The 21,886-nt window shown below is 38.0% G+C and overlaps 1 protein-coding gene across 2 annotated transcripts in view; it reads right to left on the bottom strand.

Moving 5' to 3' along the window:
* Nucleotides 1–21,886, bottom strand: part of Gria3 (glutamate ionotropic receptor AMPA type subunit 3) — a 277,086-nt gene that overhangs the window by 34,768 nt on the left and 220,432 nt on the right. For both annotated transcript variants that reach the window (XM_052171184.1, XM_052171185.1), the window contains exon 12: nucleotides 21,338–21,536. In XM_052171184.1, the coding sequence (XP_052027144.1) occupies nucleotides 21,338–21,536 (199 nt within the window). The remainder of the gene's footprint in view (nucleotides 1–21,337; nucleotides 21,537–21,886) is intronic.

The raw sequence follows: 21,886 nt of genomic DNA, 5'->3' as shown, positions 1-21,886 counted from the left end.
CAATTCCTTTTATCTCCTGTCTTTCCATAGTAGTTAACATCAAGTCTCTTGCATAGAAAAGGAGATCCCTGAACAAAGTTGAGCTCTTCTGAGTAGGGGTCATGCCTTTTTTTTTTTTTTTTTTTTTTTTTTTTGGTCTTTGCCATCTCAGAATCTGGTGATAATGCATAGCATGTACTAAGCAACTTTACAGGGTGTGTCTGTGGAATGAATGGAGATTAGAGTGAAGTGCCATCTACCCTGTCTAACTCTTCCCACTTTTCAGAGTAAAGGTTCACCCTTTCTCACATAATAGTTTGAAATTTTCCATCTCTAAGTTACCTGCTAATTACTTCGTTTGTAGGCTATGCATTTAATGATTCTCCTTTTTGGCTATTTGTCTGACACGAATCAAGTCTCCTTTTCTAGTTATAATGGTCCAGATCTACTTTTAATTTTTCAAAGTCTGCTCATAAAATGTATCACCAGAGTTAACCACAGCTGTGCTTGATATAATGCCATTAGCATAAAGGGAACTATCTCATTTCATGATCTGGATATGAGAACAATTTTTCCCGTCAACAGGCATTTGTCCTCACATGGATAATCTAGAAGTAATTGGATGAACAAATCAAACAGACCAATAAATCATTGTCAACAGAAACAAAATATGCAAATTTATTTTATGGTACTAGTCTGCTATCTACAGGACAAATTATTATGTTATTTCTAGGGAGAGTAGCTTGGGTGTTTGTAACTTCTCTATGCCCCAAACACGTACGAAAGAATAATTTGAAAACATAGTATGAAGGGATAGTCAGGGAAAATGTCTTTGAGCACTTTGTGCCTAGTGTTTCTCCAGGGAGAATAAACTTGATTTATTTGGTGACTGTTGTTACCAAACCACATTGCTTTGTGTGCAAGAGTAGCCTTGCATCTAAATGCCACAAAAGGGCTCAATTTGACTTTAGAAAACTCAGCTTCCTCCATTATATCAGAGTCCCAAGTCACACCCCCTTTCTGACTTCAGCTTTTGTTATCATAGTGGGGTTCACTGATATAAAAGGGTCTTCTGTGCTTTCTAAGGGATGCGTTTTTATTTGAATGGGAGTTTCATGTCCTCTGAAGGAATGCGGTTCTTGATATTTTAAAAAGTATCTTTTAGGGCTAGTCTGTCATGTATAAGACAGCAAGCAAGGGAAGTAAGATAAGAGTTCGGAGGACTCATTTGTCTTCTTCAGACTTTATTATATTTTTTGACAGATTAGTCAGTTTCATCTCTAGATTGAACCTTTCTTTAATTAAGAGACTGCAATGGGAAACTACCATATGAGTTTCTTTCTGTGTTGTTTTACCCTTGTCAGATTTCTGCTTTGAGTAAGGATTCAGGTAGTGTTGAGAGTTGTTACATATTCCAAAAAGGTATCTTTGAGCTTCATATTGCCTGGTCTGGGCACTTAGTGAATCCATGTACCTTGTGAGTCTTTCTTCATATTTACATATGAATGCTACAGATCAAATACTGGGATAGGGATAGGTGACCCTTATAAGGTAAGGAACTAGAAGGAAAGAGAGCCGATGATGTAGCTGTCTGGAGATCTTTGCTCCTCTGTGTTCCACCCCCTTTGCCTTTCTTAAGGTCTGATGGGGTTAGAAGAGAATATTGTTCATGTGTGTCCTAGCGAGGTAGGCAGGGTAGGAGACTGAAAGAGGTATAGTAAGGTGTGAAAAGTATAGTCCTGTTGTCAAGTTCTGTAACATAGAAGCCTCACCTCCCTAGAAACATTTTTTGTTGTTATTTATCTTTATCATAGAGGGTCATACTAGGTAACCCAGGCCAAAATTCACTAGCTACCAAGCAGCCCGCCATCGGTAGCTTGTTACAATCTTATCTTTCTTTCCCGAATGCTCATATTATACTTGTCCACCACCACACCAAGCTCCAGACACTCCTTAGTTGTGATTCAGACAATGGAAATTTCTATTAGTAGGCCTAAGTGCATGAAGGGGAGAGGTTTGTGGCAAGAGTTTTGCTGGTCACACAGTGTTTCAGCTATTTGCCTTCCTTATTTAGAGAGCCCCTTCCATTTCTCACTGCTGGAAGCAGAAGAAAATTGGATATCTTTAAATGGTATATTGGCTGCCACCTTTCTGGCTGCCAAGGTGATTTTACACCTACCATCATCTCAATTATGCACCCCAGAAGCTCTTTCAGGCAGCTCTAGCGGCTATTGTTCATTGATTGCTGGAACCTGAGAGCCAAGAACAGAGTCTCAGGCCAGTAGGGCTCAATAAATATTAGTGGAATAAAACAATGAGTTCCGGTTTTATGACTTGGGGAATCAAAGCAGAGAGGTTAAGGGCAAGAGATGCTAGAAAAGACATTAGCCTATCGATTTTATTTGTCTTTTTCTATCTACCATAAAGCCACTTCAAATAGACAAGCCTCTGGGAAAAACTATGCTAGTTTTTCATATAAACACTTTCAGTTTCCTTTTGCTTCAACCAATGGTTGCCTTGTGACTGACTATTGGTAAGAACAGGGTGAGGAGGAGAAGGAAATGCTTGTTGGGCTCTATTATTAGCTTCTCTATTGGTGGATTATGACTCTGAGTTATTTTGGGGGCTGGGCACTTAGATAACTTCAATGGAAGCAGATGTCACTTTTTGCTTTGCCACTGAGCTTTGCCCTCAATCGTCAAGAACTAACTCATTGAAAATGTCTTTGCCTACCATTTTCTTACTGCCATCTACAGCTCATGACAGGTTCTTTTCTATCCATTGGAGTACTATTTCAGATAACTCCTTTCCAAATGGATAGATAGGTTCGGCAAAATTTCCAGTGACCTCTTCAGTGTCCCTTGCAGGCCTGCAAAGTTACATTTCTATTCTGATTCAATTCACTTCTTTTGCCAAATGAGTCTAAGCCTATTCCAGTTGCCTGAGAGTAGCCTGCTTTTCCACTCCAATTAGGTGTCAAAATGCTCTCCTGCAATCAGCTGTGATAAACTGGCACCTCTAGCATTTTCCTGAGGTACTTACCTTTTTTTAATCATTGCTATTTACAGTATTTGTTTATTATTTGTTTCGCTTACCATAATAGGACAGCATCATTTTAATGCTTAGAACAATGGCTGTCACATAGTGTACCACCAGTAAACATTAATTTAATGCCTAAACAAACACTCAAAATTTAAACTTAGGTTATTTTACAATGAAGTACAGATTCTCCCCCTCTTGTCTACTACTATAGCCTAGAAAGAGAAGAAGTAATAATTCTGAGAGAATTTGCATTCAAATTTTCTCACTCATTACTTCAAGCTGCCTCTTAGTGGAGGAATTACTATGATAAGATTGACCGAAACTGTCAGTAAAGTGATTGGAGTTGTAAATAAAGAAAACATCTAGTAAAAAAAAAAAAAAAAAGAAATGATTCAAGTTGAAGTTTTTTGGTTGAGCTTTACATTGTAACTCATTTTTGAATCATTATTCCCTTTAGTTGCTCTTATATTGATGCTTCGTTATTTTGCAGTTTTGTACAAGCATAAAATGTGCTCTGATTATACTTGTAAATTATTTGCCATTGGCAAGGTTCAGAGAGAGGAGAAATCATTGCCTTTACTGATGACCCTAACAGGCTCCAATGGACCCCCTCTTTTGATGTGATTTTCTATAGTCTTTATCATCTCCACTAGTTCATTTTGAAGTCACATGTCTGAACTAAAAGGCACAAATTAAAACAAACCTGCTAGTTTATCACAAGGCTCTATATCCTACCATTAGAGATAATTACTTCTGTTTGACTTGGGCAAATTACTTAAATTTCTCTAAGATTCTAATGGCTGTCTTTGAAAAAAATAGGATAGTCAATAAAAATAATTCATAAAAGTTCATACTAAGTAGTAAGTTCTTAATCAATTAGATTATGTCCACATGGCTACTGTGCTGGTTAGTTTTTGTCAACCTCACCCAAACTGGGGTTAAGTGTGAGGATGGAATTTCAACTGAGGAAATACCTCTGTCAGATTGACTTGTAAACAAAGTATGTCTTTGTGGTTTTTTGATTGCTGATTGATATGGGAGATCCCACCTAACTGTGGGTGGTATCATCCCTAGGCAGGATTCTGGGAGATACAAAAAAGGTGGTTGAATGTGAGACTGGAATCAAGCCAGTAAGCAACATTGCTCTGTCGTTCCTGCTTCTGTTTATTCTGACTTGCCTCAATCACAAATTGCAATTGGGATACATAAGCCAAATACATTTTTTTTTTCTTCCCCAAGTTGCTTTCTAAATAGAATTTACTTTTAACCTAGGTGTATGTGTTTATGTCTGTGTATGGGTATGTTCATGAGTGTGAGTTCTTTGGAGGTCAGTGGAATCTGATTGTCCTGGAGCTGAAGTTTCAAGGTGCTGTGAGCAACCTAACCTGTATGGATGCTGAGAACCAAGCATGGGTCCTCTGGAAGAACAGCAAGCGCTCCCAATCACTGACCCATCGCTTTAGCCCACAGGTTACTTTTTGCCATTGTATTTATCACAGCACCAGACAAATAATTTGCATGATTTGGTTTGTTAGAGAATTTGTGCCAGAACAGTAGAAGAAAGACATGAAATACTACTATGTCATGGAGTGATTGATGGTTTATTTTATTGTAAATTTGATGGGGTTTAAAATCACCATCGAAACACTTTTGATTGTATCTATGAGGGTGTTTGTAGAAAAGTTTAACTGAAGAGGGGAGATATACTCTAAACTTAGGCAGCTCTGTTCTATGGGGTTCTGGACTGAATACAAAAGGAGAAATGGACTGAGAAGCATCATCAATCTCTTCCTGTTTCCTAACTGTGGGTACCATGCAACCAGTATTAGCTCCATGTTCCAGTTGTCTTGCCTGCTCTGTAGCTTCATATTTCTGTTACCATGCCTGCTCTGCCATGATCAACTGTATCCCCTGGGACTGTTAGCCAAAATCCCCCCAACACGCCCCTTCCTTCTTTGGCAGGTATTTAGCTTTAGCATCAAGAAAAGTAACTAACAGAAGAGAACAATCTAGACAACACTGGGGCAGCCAGTGACCTGTGTGCAGAAAGGTAACAGTGAGGATGGTGTCAGATTTGGTGTCATCAGTGCTAGTGAGGCACAGACTGATTCAGAACTGACTGACTAGATGCTTGGTAAAAGCTACCTTATAAGGCCACATAGGGCTATTAAATGTTCAATTTCAATATAGTAACATTTCACCTTTTCCTTCAAATAGTTGGCTTTAGATTTAAGCCTTTTCTTCCTCTCTGTGTTAGGAGTGTTTCAGTATTATTTCTAAAGGCGCTATCCTGATGTTTTTTTTTTTTTTTTTTTTTTTTTTTTTTTTTTTTTTTTTTAAGTGACTGGCTGGGGTTTTGTCTGGCAAATACCCTGACTGTGGAAGCTGCAGGAAAATTGATTTGCTGGCATTTGCATGTCCTGGCACAGATATTCTGCATGGAAGCTCATAGAACCTTCTGGTAAATGCAGCGAGTGTGGGTGACTTCACAGAATGATTATGTTCCACTAATCCTCATCACTGGAGTCTAGGTAATGGTTGCCATATGCAAGATGACAAATAAAACCACTATTGTTTTGGCTAATCTATTTACATAAGTACAATATAGCTATTTAATCTGATACTCAACGCCTAAACACAAACCAGCAGACTTGTTTACATCCCTAGTCTTCATGCTTATATACAGATCTCACGGTGTCTTTATTTTCCCTAGCCAGTGTGAATGACATTGAGCGCCTATGTGGTCATCAGTGCCCTGGATGGGCCACCTGTCCTTGGTGAAATGTGCAGGGATGTAGCATTTTTCTTTGTAGGCCATTAGTCTCTATGTTACAAAGAGTTGGCATGTGTATGTATTAGCTGTGTGATGTTAGGCAGATCAGTTAATTTCACGAAGCCCTGCGGGTTCTCATCTGAAAAATGAAGATAATAATAGGACCTGCCTCACATTATTACTGAGATGATGAAATAAAAGACTACCAATAACAAATTTAGCATAATTCATGACAACATAGAAAATACCATTCAATTGTTGCATCAGGCACTGGGCTAGATGCCATAGGGAATGACAGTGTAGAAGATGTGGTCCTTATGCTCATGAAGCTAAAAGCCTTAATGGAAGTGTCATGCAATTAATCTCCCAGTAACTGTGTTGTCCTTTATGTTAGTTTCTGTTCTATACATGTCTACTTGAAATGTGGTCTAGTACATCTGAAGAAGGGAATTTTAAATTCATCTTAAATTAACTTAAGTTTCAATAGCTCCAGGTAGCTAAGTCTTAGAATTAGAACTTAAGTCAAGGGAAAGTAGAGAAAGAAGGCCCCACAAACCAATTTGTTGATTTTATAACATTTTCCTGAAGGTAGAGGTAACGCCTACATCAAACGGACATACATAACTCTGTCTTATTTGTTGCTCTGGATTTGCTTAGGCAGCCTGTGTTTATGGAAAGTCCCTCTAGAGAAAGCTAAGCTGTGTTATCTATGCAGGAAAAAATTCCTCACGCACATGCTGAGATTGTTTCTTTCAAATTTAACCTATTTGTATAAAATTGAAAATAAATGGCCCCCATGTCTATGCATACTATGAAAGAATATTCTTATTATGTCTATCCAAGAACCACAATTTCCTTCAAAGGAGCAGAATATTATACAAGAAAATGTATGCTAGAAAAATATACAGAATGCTATTTAAATTTCTAACCACCCCACGTTCTTTCTCTGGTTCTGGAAGTTGCTACATTAAGTTATTTGCATGGTGTTTCTTTAAGTCTCCTTCCCCAGGGAGTAATTCTAACTGCAATGAGCAGTCTAGTAACAATATTCAAAAATTCTCCGATATTTTTCCACGAGTTCTTTCCTTTATCTTCTCTACTACATAGGTTGAAATGTGTATGATCAAAATTGCAAATGCTAGACATTAGGAGATGATTTCTTCTAAAAATTTTAAGTTACTGTCAAGTATCCACAGATGCTTTGACCTAATGGTTTCACTCTATGTTACATGTGTGTTAAGGTCACAGCTGCCCATTTTGAGTCACCAAAGTAAAATAGAACCAACACTTTCTACGCTGATAATTCCCTGGGAATGAGGCAAGTTGCATGTCAAAGCCTTTTGGCTTGTTTGCTGTCATACAGTAACCAGATACTTGGACCAAGATATTTCAAAAGTCCCCAAACTAAAATAAATGCTGCCAAAATGAAGATTTGTAAGTAAAATCCCTTTAGGGAACAAATAACAATAACAAAAACAGGAAACAGAATCATGAGCTGAAGCCAAGTTATTTGTCATTTAGAGACTCAGCTAGAAAACTAGGTTGTTTTATAATCAGGCCTGTTCATTTTCTGTCACTGTTGAGCAGAAATAAAATCAGAGTCTGAAACATGCAAAGGGTGAGTGACTTTCGAGTGGGGTGGCTTTAGTACACCTCTCCTTTAAAGGTTCCTGGATCTGTGTGGAGTTGGAAAGATTCTAAAAGCCAGAGGTAGTGGACTATTCCAAGGCAACAGCATCTAGATACATGAGGGTGGACATACATATGAACTCATAGAGCCTGAGACAAGACAAGCATAAGGTCAAGCCACACAAGATCTCTGCACAAAAGGGGGAAGTAGGCACAAAGTCTCACCCCTAGCCAAGCAGTCATTTGCAATGGATACCTGTTGGGAGAGGAAATCTGTTTTCTTCAATGGACTGAAACTGGGTGTTATCAACCACACTCCAGGGCTGTCCTTGTGCTTATGAGTAGCTAGCTAATAAATTGGACTTCATATTGTTTAGTGGCATTTTTGTTTTTGTTTCTTTAAGAGGGAAAGAGCATGGGAATTTGGTGGGTAGGAAGATCTGGGAAGAGGTGGTGGATGGGAAAATATATGATAAAAATGCACTGTATGAAATTATCAAAGAATAAAATAAATTCATGCTCTGAAATCCCTTTAAAGCAAACCAGAACATTCTACTACTTCATTTGACTTGACTTTCAGATAGATGCAGTTATCATCTTTTGTTCTTTCTTTTTTCTTTTTCCCCAGTAAAGATCAGTAGTCAAAATGCAGGGAGCAGCTATGTTGAATTCTAAAGGACTTAGACGAATAAAGGAAATTGAAAGTCAGGATTGTATTTCCAAATTTCATGTATTTGCTGGTGCCTGAGAATCCTGGGGCCTGTGGTATAATTTATTGGCAGTTCTTGCTTTGAAATACATTTCCCTTAAACACTCATTTCTGTGCCAGCAACTTATCACCAAAGAAATACAGTAACTTGAAAAGCATGCCCTCTAAATCCTGAGCAAGAATGTTATTATCTGTTGTTATTGCAGAAGAGTGGAGTAGGCCAATAATACATTTTATATATTTTCCCTTTAAGATGCTTCTGCTTGCTGTCTATGCTGACTCTGATCAACCATCTGCAGGCTTTTATCAGCCGGAATTGCTGATCACTATCTTCCTTACTGGGCCATACCAAGTGTGGCTCCACATTAAAGTCGACACAGTTAAGAGTTGCATATACAGTACTATCTCAGCCATTAGGATAATCTGCAGCCAACAGGAAGGCCATTTTCTTCCCCATGATTAAACTACTCCTTTCCATTAATTCCCCAAATTCAAACTCATTTGCAAAAGTTAATTTCCACTAGGATAACTTTTCTTTCACTGTCTGACATGTAAAGACAGCAGAATATTTAATCACAAGCCTTCCTATGTAGTCAGCTCTTGCTAAGATGTGCATTTCCACCCCCCTTTCAGTCTCAAAATTACTTGGAGATTTCTCCTCCTTTCTCCACCTAATGGCAATCTGCATCTCTACTGATTTATATCCAAGCCATTCATTATCTAGTTGCTGAAAAGTATGTTATTAATGAGAGGCAGGTAGGAGTCATGCTGCCCTCCCTAGGTTTAAATGAATCTTTAAGAAGGTACAATCAAACAGATATGCAAAACAGGCCATTATTGATGCAGCATCAAGGTTACAAATTTATACAAAATCAAGGAATGTCGAATTGTTAAGTTTCACATTGTTTCAGTCTTAGCACTATGATGGTTCCTACTGCATTATATATTAAGCATGGATCCAAAAAGTATTGAAAACACAACCCTTGTGTATAAAGCAGACTCCAGGATTAATTGTTAGACTGCTGGAATAACATGACCATGGCAGCATTTATGTTAAGGTTCAATATAAGTCTGATCTGAACATCTCTGAACTCTTATTTTCCTGTTTTTGTGTTGCTTTGTCTAGATAAGAGTATTCCTTATATCATGTAACAGATAAGTTCCTAGAAAAAGATGTCATACTGTGTTACAGTGGATTCATATATTTTTGAAAATCAAATTTTATTTCTTGACCAGTGCCTAGGAACTTTTATGCTTATTTCTGAGAATTCTCTTGTCTAGCATTCTCTGAAAAGTACTTGATAGTAGGTCTCTAAACAGAAAAATGCATTATGGGATTTCTGTTATCCAGGGAAGAATCTGTCTCCAATATGAATAATTTCCATTCATTTCTTTTATTTGTTGCACATTTTCTGATGAATGGATTGCTGAAGGTAGAGGTCAAGCTATGCTGTATAGGAAAAGTTTTGGAAGGAAGTCAAAGCATTAATGTTTTAACTAGTCCCTGTTAATCTTTAAGTTGGCAGAAGGACAGATCCAGAAATTGCCTGGGAAAGGAAAAAAAAAGTCAGTACAAAGTGATTCAAGGTGGGGGGTCTTGATATAATGGATGCTCTGCTGCATCCCCAAAGTGCCAAGGGCAGGTATCCATGGCAACAAGAAGAGTCCCTGTGGAACAACAACAACAAAAAAATGTGAAAAAATTGGACCAGTCGTACAAAGACTGATCTGGTCTCTATGAAAGAGAGAAAATTACTCTCCAGCTACCAGGAAGGTAGAAGGCTTTTTTTTTTTTTTTTTTTTTTTTAAATCTACCCACAGCTTTTTTTGTCAGGAGAGGATAACAATCAAAAGAAAGCCACAAAAAAGGAACTGGCTCTTTTTAAGTTTTCACCAGAGGTATGAATGATTTCTGGAGGAATACTCTATGTAACTCATTAAGAGTTGCGACTTAACCTTGTAGGGATTTAATGATGCCCGAACTCAGTTCTAATCTGTAAAGGCTAGACTAATTGAAAAACTTGTAACTGCCTCTGGCCACAGGTGTGGATGAAAGCTAAGTTATGTGGTCTCTGGGCTGGAGAGCATATCTCCCCTACTCACAAACTGGAAGTCTACTACCACCATGCTGTCTATACTAAACATACTACATGTGTGTGTGTGTGTGCGTGTGCGTGTGCGTGTGCGTGTGCGTGTGCGTGTGCGTGTGTGTGTGTGTGTGTGTGTGTGTGTGTAGACATCCCCACAAATAGGCAAAGCAAAGGGGAGTAAGGGCTGGAAAGAGACACATTAAGACCACGTGCTTTTGGCTAGAGGGCAGGGGATTCTGAGTTTTGATTACAGTTTTTCCTTCTGTACTGCTTTTACATTCTGTTCATATTCCTAAGCTCATTGGATTCCTCTGGATTTTGAGCTCTTACAGGTGATGTGGTTCATGTGAACTCAGAGCTATGGAGCTCCTTGAAGTAGTAACACAGTAGAAATGTGTCATCAGAAATGGTCCACAAAAGGACAAGGACAGGAAAAGGCAATGCAATAATAGGAGACAACTTTGGGTAATGGCTAAGAATTCAAAGCTGCTGGTATAATTTCTCATTGCATGCCTTTTCATTTTAAGACATTTTTTTTTGCCCATAGATTCCAACAATATTTTAATACTTGAGTTATCATGTACGGAGTCCAGCTCCGTTTAGCACTGGTCTCTATACTGGGAAAATTTGCAGCTTGAGATTCCCTTTAGCATCTGTAAAATAAATCACTATTTACCCTGATGTGAAGTTGGATCAGCAAGTAAAGGCACCTATCACCTAGGCTGGTGACCTGAATTGGATCTCTGGGATCAACAAAGTGGAAGGGGAACACTGACTCCCCTGAGGCCTCTGGACATTATTCAGTTACAGTTTCATTTTCTCCTATTTGTCATTTTCCAGGGCTCTTCTTGTTCACCGAGCACCACCCACCTACCATGGAACATGCATCCGACTCCTACCACAAAAACCAATGCAGTTTAAAAATTAAATGTACTGCCACAGAAGCCATGATCACCCGAGGTCCCAAAGGCTACATGGAGAAAGAATAGGGGCAAGGGCTCTTAGGTCAGCCTTTATATGTAGGCTTTGATTTCTAAGTTCCTGAGTATTGCATACATTCTGGCTCATTTTCTCTCTTTTTGTGAAACTTCTTGAGGACTGTTCTTTCCAGAGTTGATAGCTTCTGTTTTTACACACTGCAAGTATCTAAGGATAGTTGCTAACTTCCTCTCCGTAGTGACAGTTGAGAAGGAGGTTCCTGAAGTCTCTTTAAAATCACTAACATAAAACTCCCAACCATTCAAGCTTCAGCAAGGGAAGAAAGATGAAGGGAAAGAGAAATAAGGGTCGGTTAAAGGAAATTAGGGCCAACTTTTTCATGTATGAGGAGGAGTTTCCAGGCTCTTGTTGTGTCTGCAAATTCAGTTTCATTTTAATCTCAGAAACTCCTGTAGCTCCATGCTATTAGGTAAGTCATAATGATTGACAATCTTCACTTCTCAATCAGGTAAACAGTGTTTGGACCTGACTAGAACAGTCCTTCAGAATAGGAAACTTGAACTACAGGGTTCCCTGTATGGTCCATATAGACATGAATGAAACTGTCCTGATCAAGCATGAGCTGTCCAGTAAAAGCACAGTGGAAAAGGAAAGGGGTCATTTACATCATAGGACACAAAGTTAGGTCAAAATTAGAAAAAAACTGAGGCCTCTGGACATTATTCAGTTACAGTTTCATTTTCTCCTATTTGTCATTTTCCAGGGCTCTTCTTGTTCAGTCTGCAACCAGATATGATTGCTTGGGATTTCCTAGAAATCGGCATCTTGAGTGGGGACATAAGACACACTAGTCTGTAATATAAAATAGCAGCCAAGTTTGGTGCAGTGATGCATGTCTATTGACACTTTGGAGAGAAGGCTAAAGAATCACAAATTCAAGATGAGCCTTGGTAATATATTTCACTCAGAAAACAAGACAACAAAAACCAAACAATATAGATTTCCCACTGCACATTGGGCTGGTTTGAAACTGTAGTCCCAAGACCTGAGAGGCTCAGGTAACAGGTTCAGTGAAGCCTAGAGCTTTGAAACTAGCCTGTGCAATATAGCAAGACCCTGTATCTCAATAAAATAGCATCGGATGATAAAATATCTCTTTAGGTGATTTTATATGCATCAATCATGTAAACATTGATCAGACAGAGTCTCTTATTCAACATTTCTGACAACTGGCTATTGATCTATTTTTGAAGACTGCCAGTGATGAGCGACTCACTATGAGGACAGCCATTTTCTCTTTGGATTGTTCTATTGCAGTAGTTCTCAACCTATAGGTCACAATCTCTTTGGCAACCTTCTATCTCCAAAAATATTTACAATTAATTACAATAGCAAAATAATAGTTATGAAATAGCAACAGAAATAATTTTACGTCCTTTAGAGTCCAGCAGAATAAGTCTAACCCTTTTATTCAAATGCTCACTTTTCAAAATTTTGAAAATAATTTTAATATGTAGTTTTGCTATATATCCTCTTTAGGCTGAATGTCTTGTGTAAATGTAATGTTAGGAAGCAATCTCAAAAATCTGTGATCCAGTCCCTTTTGGTTATCTTGTTAGACACTTCCAGATAGCAGTGCTGGAGGATGTGACCATCAGTGAAACATGGGAACTTATGCTTGCCTTTAGTATGTCAGCTCTAAAACTGAAGATGGCCCTTAAGCCTCCATCTCTTCCCTTAAGCAACTTTCCATGATTCTGAGCAACAAGGATTTCTTAGTCTACTTAAATTTACTTGTATTTATCCTCAATATTCACCATCTCCTCTGGCTCCCTCAGTTGTACTGGAGATTGAAACCATGCCAGACCTGTACTCTACCACTCTCCCACATCCCTAGTCTTCTGAGTTATTGACTGTGTTATTCTTAACATTGTTTATGAAACTGGCTGAAATCCAAGGCTGAGAAAATGGAGCGGAAGCACCTTTTAGGATCGGGATGGTAGGGCACTTTCCTTCCTTCTATTTTAGTGCATAATAGGCTTCAATAAATATAGTACTCATAAACATCCAAATTGTATGTGTGAATGTGTCTTTCTGTTGGCCTCATTTGAGGAAAGAGGCAAGATGCAAACATTTTAAAATCTAACTTCAAACCTTTGTGGAAGAGGGCTTTAATTTGAGTCTCTTTGCTTTTATTCCATTCATACTGCTAACATGTTAAGGAAAGGGATTATTTTCTTTGAAACAATGCCTAATGCAATGGAGTTGTTCTTAACTATGAAACATTTGCTATGAAATTTTCCTGCATTTGATACCATTTTTCAAAGTTTAGATTGATTTTGCTTTTTAATGTCAGTTCTTCATACTCATTTTAAAGAATGTAAAAATTCTTCAGAGAGTATTGTTTTAATGAACTTCATTTTCACATATTAAATGTAAATGATAAAATTAGAACTACGATAGAACTTAGAGGATTTTTGACTTAAGCAATGATTTTCACTTTACCTTTGGAAATCTATATATTGATTTCTACTATAATTGCTTCAATGCAGTAATATATTTTACAGATAACTTTTTGAAATAATTTCTAAATTCCTTTCATATACATAAGCAGTTTCATTCAAGAGGGTGGGTGATGGGTATCAAAATACAGTGTTCATGGGGTTGGGGAAGTATTTTTGATGTTTTATTTATATATTTCAAAATAACTAGATGAGAAGAGTTTAAAGTTTTCTGACACACAAAAGTGATCATATTTGAGGGCAATGGAAAATGTATTTACTCTGATTCAATCTTTATACATTACATACATGTATATGATTATAACTCCATATCCCTTGAATAAGTACAGATATTATAGATCAACTAACATGCTACATTACTTCTAATATGAAAACAAAGGTTGCAGCAGAGACAATTTTCTCTTTAAGTATGTAACTTTGTTTAATACTTCAATTCTAGTATGCCTTTTTGCCCTTTGTTAATACAATTTGATGTCACTTAAAAATATAGCATTTAAAATTTCATTAGTGGCCATTGGAAAGAAATATAAGTAAATATCCATCTTTGGCTAGCTCTTTTCATTCATAATTATCATAATACATTAGCAGATTCTGTAAATTTTCTATTAAAATTTATTTTCTTCTTGTCTCCTAAAAAGCATTCTGGAATTTTTCCTGTTTTTTTTCCCTGTTTTAAATCCTCATCTGTCAAATTTTCACATGACTTACTCTTCTTAAATTAAATGTTAACTCTAGAGAAAGACTTTTCCTGAAATTTTTCCTCTCCACCCTCAGGCTTCCACTTAAAACAGTTATATCTAATCACAAGTCATTCTCTATTGTACCTTAGAGCCCTTAGTGGTCCTTAAAATTATTCTATATATGTTTCCTGGTGCCTCCATTGCTATGGTAGACACTTAGTATTTATTTACTCTGGGAAAAACATAGAAGATAGGAATGAGTGGAATGAATATGACCAGGGAATGTCACATAGTAGCTTGCTCTGAGAAAAAAATAAATCCCAATCACAAGTTTTGTTAGATATTTGTCTTTTCTCTTTCAAAAGTGAAATGCAACTAGGCATTCAAATTCATTGTTATAGATTAAGTATACTGAAATATTGATCCTTACAGTCAAGTCTTCAGGGCCCCACATGGTGACAAGGAATAATTATAAATAATTAATCTGCGTACATTTGCCAGGTGAACCCAAGGAAGGCCTAATTGAACAGATGGGTCCTCTTTCCTTTAACTGGAAGGCTATCGGATGATTTGACTTTGTCAGGTGAAAAACAGAAAGTGAGTTCCTGAGAGGAATTCTAGGGAAGAGCCTTTCAGAGTTCTTGCAAAGATCTGGGAGTCCTGTGTGATGTTAATTACCCTGATGCTGTCAGAGAGAGTTGGCAGCCACAAGGAGAACTGAGATCTAACCCCCTTAGGCTTTCTGGGCTGTGAAATGCTCTCATAAGCAAGTAGGTTACCTGGGAGGGCGAACAGAGATAGGCTAATAACATCCATATGGTTGGGAACTTTGGGCAGATGGCCTGCGTGCCACCTTGAAAGCACCTGAAGTTTCTAGGTGGTCTTCAAGGGCAGCTCTAAATCTGCACACTGAAGTTGTTGAATCTGTGGGCCACAAAGGAATGGCTAATGGTGGACTGCCTAGCAGATGAATTCAGTACTAATTTATAATTAGAAGAGTGAGACCAGGAGGATGGGGAAGAGATACAAATGAACATCCCCCAATCTCAGAAGAGTAGGAAGAAAACACTCCATCATTTCCACTGAGAAAGCAGTGGAAGATTTCCTTTAACCTTTGAGAAACACCCCTCAGATCTGTATAGAGATTTATCTGGAGTGACTTTATTTTACTTGCCCTGCCTGGGGACTTCTCTTACTATGTCCTGGGATTTATAGAACCTTTCATACTTTTTTGTTTTGTTTTGTTTTGTTTTCGAGACAGGGTTTCTCTGTGTAGCCCTGACTGTCCTGGAACTCCCTCTGTAGACCAGGCTGGCCTCGAACTCAGAAATCCGCCTGCCTCTCCTTTTATACTTTTAAAGCTCTTTTGGTGATATTATTCTCTCACCTCATGATGAAAGGGGAGCAGGGACTAGTACCACTGGCAAACTTGAATGCTAAGGAAACATGGGGAAGTGATTGGTTGGTATAGAACTGAAAACAGTTTTGTTCTGTTGGTCTATCCTGTTTTATCCACTATGCACGATGTAGGTCTTAGTATGTTAGAGAGGATAACAAATCATGTAATGGTAGGAATTTATTGTGCTTACAGCATTCCTTTGAGTTTTAGAAATGTCTTCCCTTTCTTTGCCACCCCCAATTTGGATCCATTTGAAGTGGTCAGTCAGAGCATAGAAAAACAATCCTCCTTAAGTATAGCTTCTCCTTTTATAGTTTTATTCTGACACAGGATCCTATATATAGCCTAGTCTGACCTCAGTCACCCAAGTGCTGGGTTTGTAGGCATGTGCCACTGCACCAGGATAAGATAGCTCTACTTGAAGGCAATGAAAAGACCCAAGGAGATGATGCAGATGCTGAGCAGGTGTTCAGTAGAGGCTGATTCCTGAAAATCAATCAGAGCTTAATGAGTACTTGGAGTATTAAGGTGTGACTTCCAGCTGTTGTTCATTAGCTGGGTGTCACTCAGCAAGTCACAATGCCACCAGGCCTCAGTTTTCTCTACTATGTTAGAGATAAAATAACTCCTGTTATGATTCCTTTGTAGGACTGTTGTGTGGATGGAGGATGGTAACATACAACAGTGTCTTGAAAGTTGATAGATAAAGTTGAGGATAAATGGCTTCTTATAGAGAACTAGTATCCCTGTTTGTAGTTACTATAAGCATATTGCACATGTTGCTTTGGGCCAGAGAGCTGGAAAAATAAGTAGCAATCAGCTTCCCTGGGGGAGACGGGGATGATCATCTACTCAGATAAGTATGCTAGCTATCCATATTTAAGTCAGTTTATACCACCAAATAACCTTCAACGATGGTAGAGAAGCTTGTGTGGATATTTTCAGGTGATATGATAAAAAGGTATGTCAATTTTGTCTGTAGAGATGTGCGGTTTCTCTGTGCTTAGTATGGAACTTGGGTAAAAGAACACCTCAAAGGGAGAATGACTAAAAGAATGATGAACAAAAAATGCAGCATAGCATACAGTATTATTATTAGCTTGTCTTCTATGACACAGTTTCCTCTGTCTCTTGAACACAGATGTTAGATATGCTTTGAGTTGTGAGCTTAAGTTGTTTAGTCAATCCCTGCTTCTTTGGACGTTGTTCTTTCTATATAACCTGCTCCTTACCGGCAAAGAAGCTCTCTGAGTGAATCCATGGATGCTAAGGGATGGGAAAACCCAATAGCTGTCTTAATGTTATCTGTCTCTTTTTGGAGTCCGTAGCATCCTCACCTTGTGGCTGTCTCTCCATCGCTAGTCTTGACCTAGGTTTACTCATGGCCTTTGCTATCTAATGTAGCATAAGGCAGAAATTAATTTTTTGTTATGTGTTCCTTTGTATCTGTCTTGACTGTATTCTCAGACATTAGCAGCATTTTTGAAGCAATGTCTATCTATGTAGCCAAGGTTGGACTTGAGCTTGTTGTGTTGCTTAGGATGGTCTTAAACCAGTAATCCTCTTGCCCTAGCTTCCTGGGTGTTGGCATGTCAGATACATGCCACCAATTCCAACTTGTGTTTTTTAAACTAATGACATCAGGTTGAATCCACTCAGATACATTGTGTGTCACAACTTCGCATCATAATATTAAGTGACAGAAAATTTAACAAAAAGATTTTCATATTTTGATGTGCTATTTAACATTAGGAAACGTAAAAGGAGTCAAGAAGATTAATGGCATATTTTCCCAATCATATCAAAATGTCAACATACTTGGTATAGGTGTACTCACAGAAGGAATTTTCTCTTTTATTTATGTACTTTAAAAGTCACGTTGTAGATAACCAGCAGATACTGAAGAAATGTGGGTTCAAGTGAAAGTGTGTGTGTGTGTGTGTGTTAGTATGTTTCTGAATGTGGGAGCTGACTTTAAGCATTATTAGCAGATTAATTCCTGCCCCAGTTTGGAAAGACCACTATTTTTCATTTGCTGCATCGAAATTTTTTTAAACAACCAAACAGTCAATAGGTGTTGTTTTAAGACAAAAACCTTATTCATAAGTAATTGTTTTGTTGGGCTTACAATGTGTTCTACTCAGAAAAAAGAAGTTCCCTCAATGGTTTCCTAATAATAATGGTCAGTTATTTTGTTTATCCCAGGGCACAAAAGAAAGGACCCACTCATTTTAGTTGTTTCCTTTTTTATTTATGTATATATGGTGTGTGTGTGTGTGTGTGTATGCATGTGAGCATGTGCACGCATGCACTGTGCTGAGTGTCTTCTTCAATTGCTCCCCACCTAACTTTTTGAGACAGTCATTCATCAAAGCTGGTTCTCACTGATTGACTACTCTGGCTGGACAGGGAGCTTCTGGTTCCTGTCTCTACCTCTCCAGTGTTGGACTTACAGGTGCATACAACCACATCTGGCTTTTTATATAGGATCTGGAAATTGAACTCAGGTCCTCATGTTTGCACAGCAAGCAGTTTACTGATCTTCTCAGCTCTTACATTCACTTTCTTAAACATTTCATTTAAATTTTCCTCCTTTTAGCCCTGAATCTGTATTAATGGCAATCTTGCTAAATACTGGAAAAGGTATTTTGAGGAAGTCTGAAGGCAGAGATTTTAGAACTGTCTCTTCTATACAGAACTACTTCACACAAATCTGTATCAGATTAAATTTCCAAAAAGGAGTGGAGAATGATTGTTTTGGTTCAGCTTTGCACATCATGATGGCATTTCTCTGGCCTGTGACAATAAAGCTGTCAGCTTGGTTTTTAGTACGTGTGTCTCCACTTTTCTTTGGGAGCTGCTGTCTGGGAATAATCCAGATGTCTCCTCCACCTGCATGCACGTTGCTCAGTTCCTTCCTGCCTTTCCTGGTAGGACAGTTCCCACTGTTTCATGGACTTTATGTGAATGTAAAGTGACAGCTAGGGAAAACTTAGAAAATAGAACAAACAAAAGGATCACTTGAAACTATCATCATTTTAGTGACAGTTTTGCCTAGGATGAGTTAAAAAATGTCTACAGGGCAATTAGAGAAGAATTCAATTTAATTCATTTCTTTCTCATTTGGGAACATATAGCGGGCTGGCCCTAGGCTGTTTTATGTTATTACCAGGTGATCCCTGTGGTTTTTGTATTGAATAAAAGGGGGAAAATGAGCTCGTATTGCGTTTGTTAATACTTCATGTGGTCTTGTTTCATAGTCTAAAATCTGGAAGGCATACTGTCAGAGCACTCCATTTTCTTTAAAAAAAGTTGGGGCTATTATTAAAATTTACTTGATACTTTGCAATCAGTAGGGGATGATGATGGGATATAACTATGGTCATTAAGTCCTTCTTCTTGCAGATTGTCTGTTCTGCTGCATTGAGTTCACTGAGGGGTGGGATAGAGAAAAAGTGGCTTGGAGATCAGTAGGCTGGGTGCATTGATTGTATGACTACTCAACATTCTCTTTGCCACATTCACAGAACATTTTCAGTATAAGAAGTCTTGAAAGGTCAAGACTTTTCTGCACTGTTTGGTTTCACTCATAGATCAACAACCTTTATGTGCTTTTCTGGACTACCCTACAGTCTTAATGATGTCACTAGTGACTACTTGGGGAAAAATAGTGTTGTTTAGGGGATCAGAAATGATTTGCACTTCCTTACATCTGCCTGCTTCTAATCAGATTCTCAAAACATCTCCATTTCCATAGGAAATATTCACTGGCTGCAAAGGTCCCTATGAACACTAGAGTCAACCAACTGACTAGAATGGGACAGTAACTTTGTTCAGAACTGAATGTTGATTCAAATCAACTGCAATATGATGCTCTTTAATGAAACCATCATCCTTTAGACCAGTAGATACACGCACAAAGTACATGGGGGATGAAGTCAGGGCACAGTGATTATATTGCCATGTTTTCAAGCCGGCCTGCTAACAAATCTTAGAAATGCTCCTTTTGCCAACAGTATGGATGGATGGACTTTGAAAGCTTAATGGGAATTGATGTCATGTATTGATTACCATTTAACACACACCTCCCTAATCTTGTATCATTGTTGAAGGGAAAAAATGCTTTCTTGTAAAACAAGTACCTCTTATTAGAGGGTCTGTTTGGTTTTTTGGTGTCCTAAGTGGTCAATTAATTCATATTGTGACTAGATACCTATTGGGATGGTGAACATAAGCTCTGTTGAAGGTTGATACCAAATCAGATTTCCATGGAGCTGATTATGTGTTCAGTACATGACAGATGGAAATCCCTGGCTTCCAACTCTGACACATGTGAGTGATTTCAGGGGACAAGGTACTGTTCCTAAATAAGCTTCTGGGACTGCCATAGAAGGAAGAGACACCAATGTAACATGATTTTGATGTTTTTAACCTTAGTTAATGATCTGCTCTGTAAACAGGTGGTAAAAGTGAGGTATGACTATCCTGAGACATAGAGAATTCTTGAAAAGGTCCCAGAACAAACCTCCCATCTTTCAGGGAGTGAAAACAGGTTTTAGCTAATTGCTATAAAGTCAAGAAATACACTCCTTCTAGTCTTCCATTAAAAAAAAAATCTCATGACAAAGCTCAATGAAATAGATTGCTTACTGATTTATTAAAACAAGTCAGCTTAGAGACATCTGTTTACTCTGGACCTTTGAGATAAAGTCAGTAATTACACTTGCCATCCAGTAACATGTTTATTGGTTGGCGAGAGTGACAAAACTTTTCCTATATACACTAAAGTGACTTTTGCTCCACTGTGTCAATCACTCATAGAGACTTTAGTAGAGGGTAGTGGCAGCATATGAAATGGACCAATTTTCTAGTTTAAATCAAGCTCCCCTTTCTTCTTGCTGGTGCACCTAAAAATTTTAGTTATCAACAATGGCAGTGCACTTTACATATCTTTCCTAAGTTTTGGTAGGGAATAACTTGCTCTTTCCTTCTTAATAAGAATTGGCCTTTAGGGTGGAGACGAAACAAATCTACTCAAGAAATGAAAACAATTATAAAGTATCTTGAAAACATCATCATCATGTATATACTTGAAACAACTATAATACATTTCAGTAGAAAAGCAAGTCTAAAATAGAATATATAATTTCTTCTAGTCCATCACCTGTCAGAGCCTTACAGTTAATTATTTAACTTGTGTGAACTACTGAGACAAAAACATCATTGCTTTTATAAGTGCTAGAAAGAAGAGGTATTATTTAGATCAATCCCCTAGTTCAAGTAAGAGGACAAAAGCCTAAAGAAGTTAAGTGACTTGCCCAAGAACAAATACTCGCTTTATAGCAGGGTTGAGATTAAATTCTAGGAGTTCAAATTCAGTGATCTCAACATGTCACCTGTTATGTCTTCCATGAGTGTAATGGACAATGGATCTGATTACAACTCAGCAGAACAGTATTTAAGACATTGTCCTTTGATAAAGTTTCCTACAAGCTTCACTTGAAAGTGCTGCAAATTTGTCTTTGTGAAACTGAAATAAAAAACCAGCAGGCTGAATTAACAGCAAAGTACTTACTCTGAAAAATTCTTTTGTTGAACCAGAGTCCAGGGTCCCATATGCAATTTCAGTCTGCTTGGCTAAATCTTCAGCACTCTCTATGGGGGACACCATCCTCTCCACGGTCAGGAAAGCAGCAAGGTTTGCAGTGTAGGAAGAGATTATGATCAGGGTGAAGAACCACCAAACCCCTCCAACAATGCGCCCAGAAAGTGATCTACAAGACAAAACAAAAGAAGTCCAGACCCAGAGGGCCCAGATCTCAGTTTTAAAAGTTCACCATAATTGAGAAAAATCTTTCTTTATAGAAAAGCATTCTTTTATTATAGATGATGAAAGAGTGAAGTTGATGATACAATGGAATCAAACTTCAGCCAGAAGTGATGCGTTAACAGCACGATGTCATGATGGCATAAGTTGATGAGACATGTAAAGACTCTTTAGGCCTTTCCAGGTTTTCTCTAGATCTCAAAGTTCTCCCCAAACAGTCCTATGCTGGAAGCTAGGCTGCTGGTCTGTCTGTGGTACTATGGGATATTTTAAGAGATGGGGCTTACCTTGAGAAAG

Source organism: Apodemus sylvaticus, chromosome X, assembly GCF_947179515.1.
Source record: "Apodemus sylvaticus chromosome X, mApoSyl1.1, whole genome shotgun sequence".
NCBI lineage: Eukaryota > Metazoa > Chordata > Mammalia > Rodentia > Muridae > Apodemus > Apodemus sylvaticus.
Note: the sequence above shows the minus strand (reverse complement) of the source record. Positions and strands in the feature narration are given on the sequence as shown.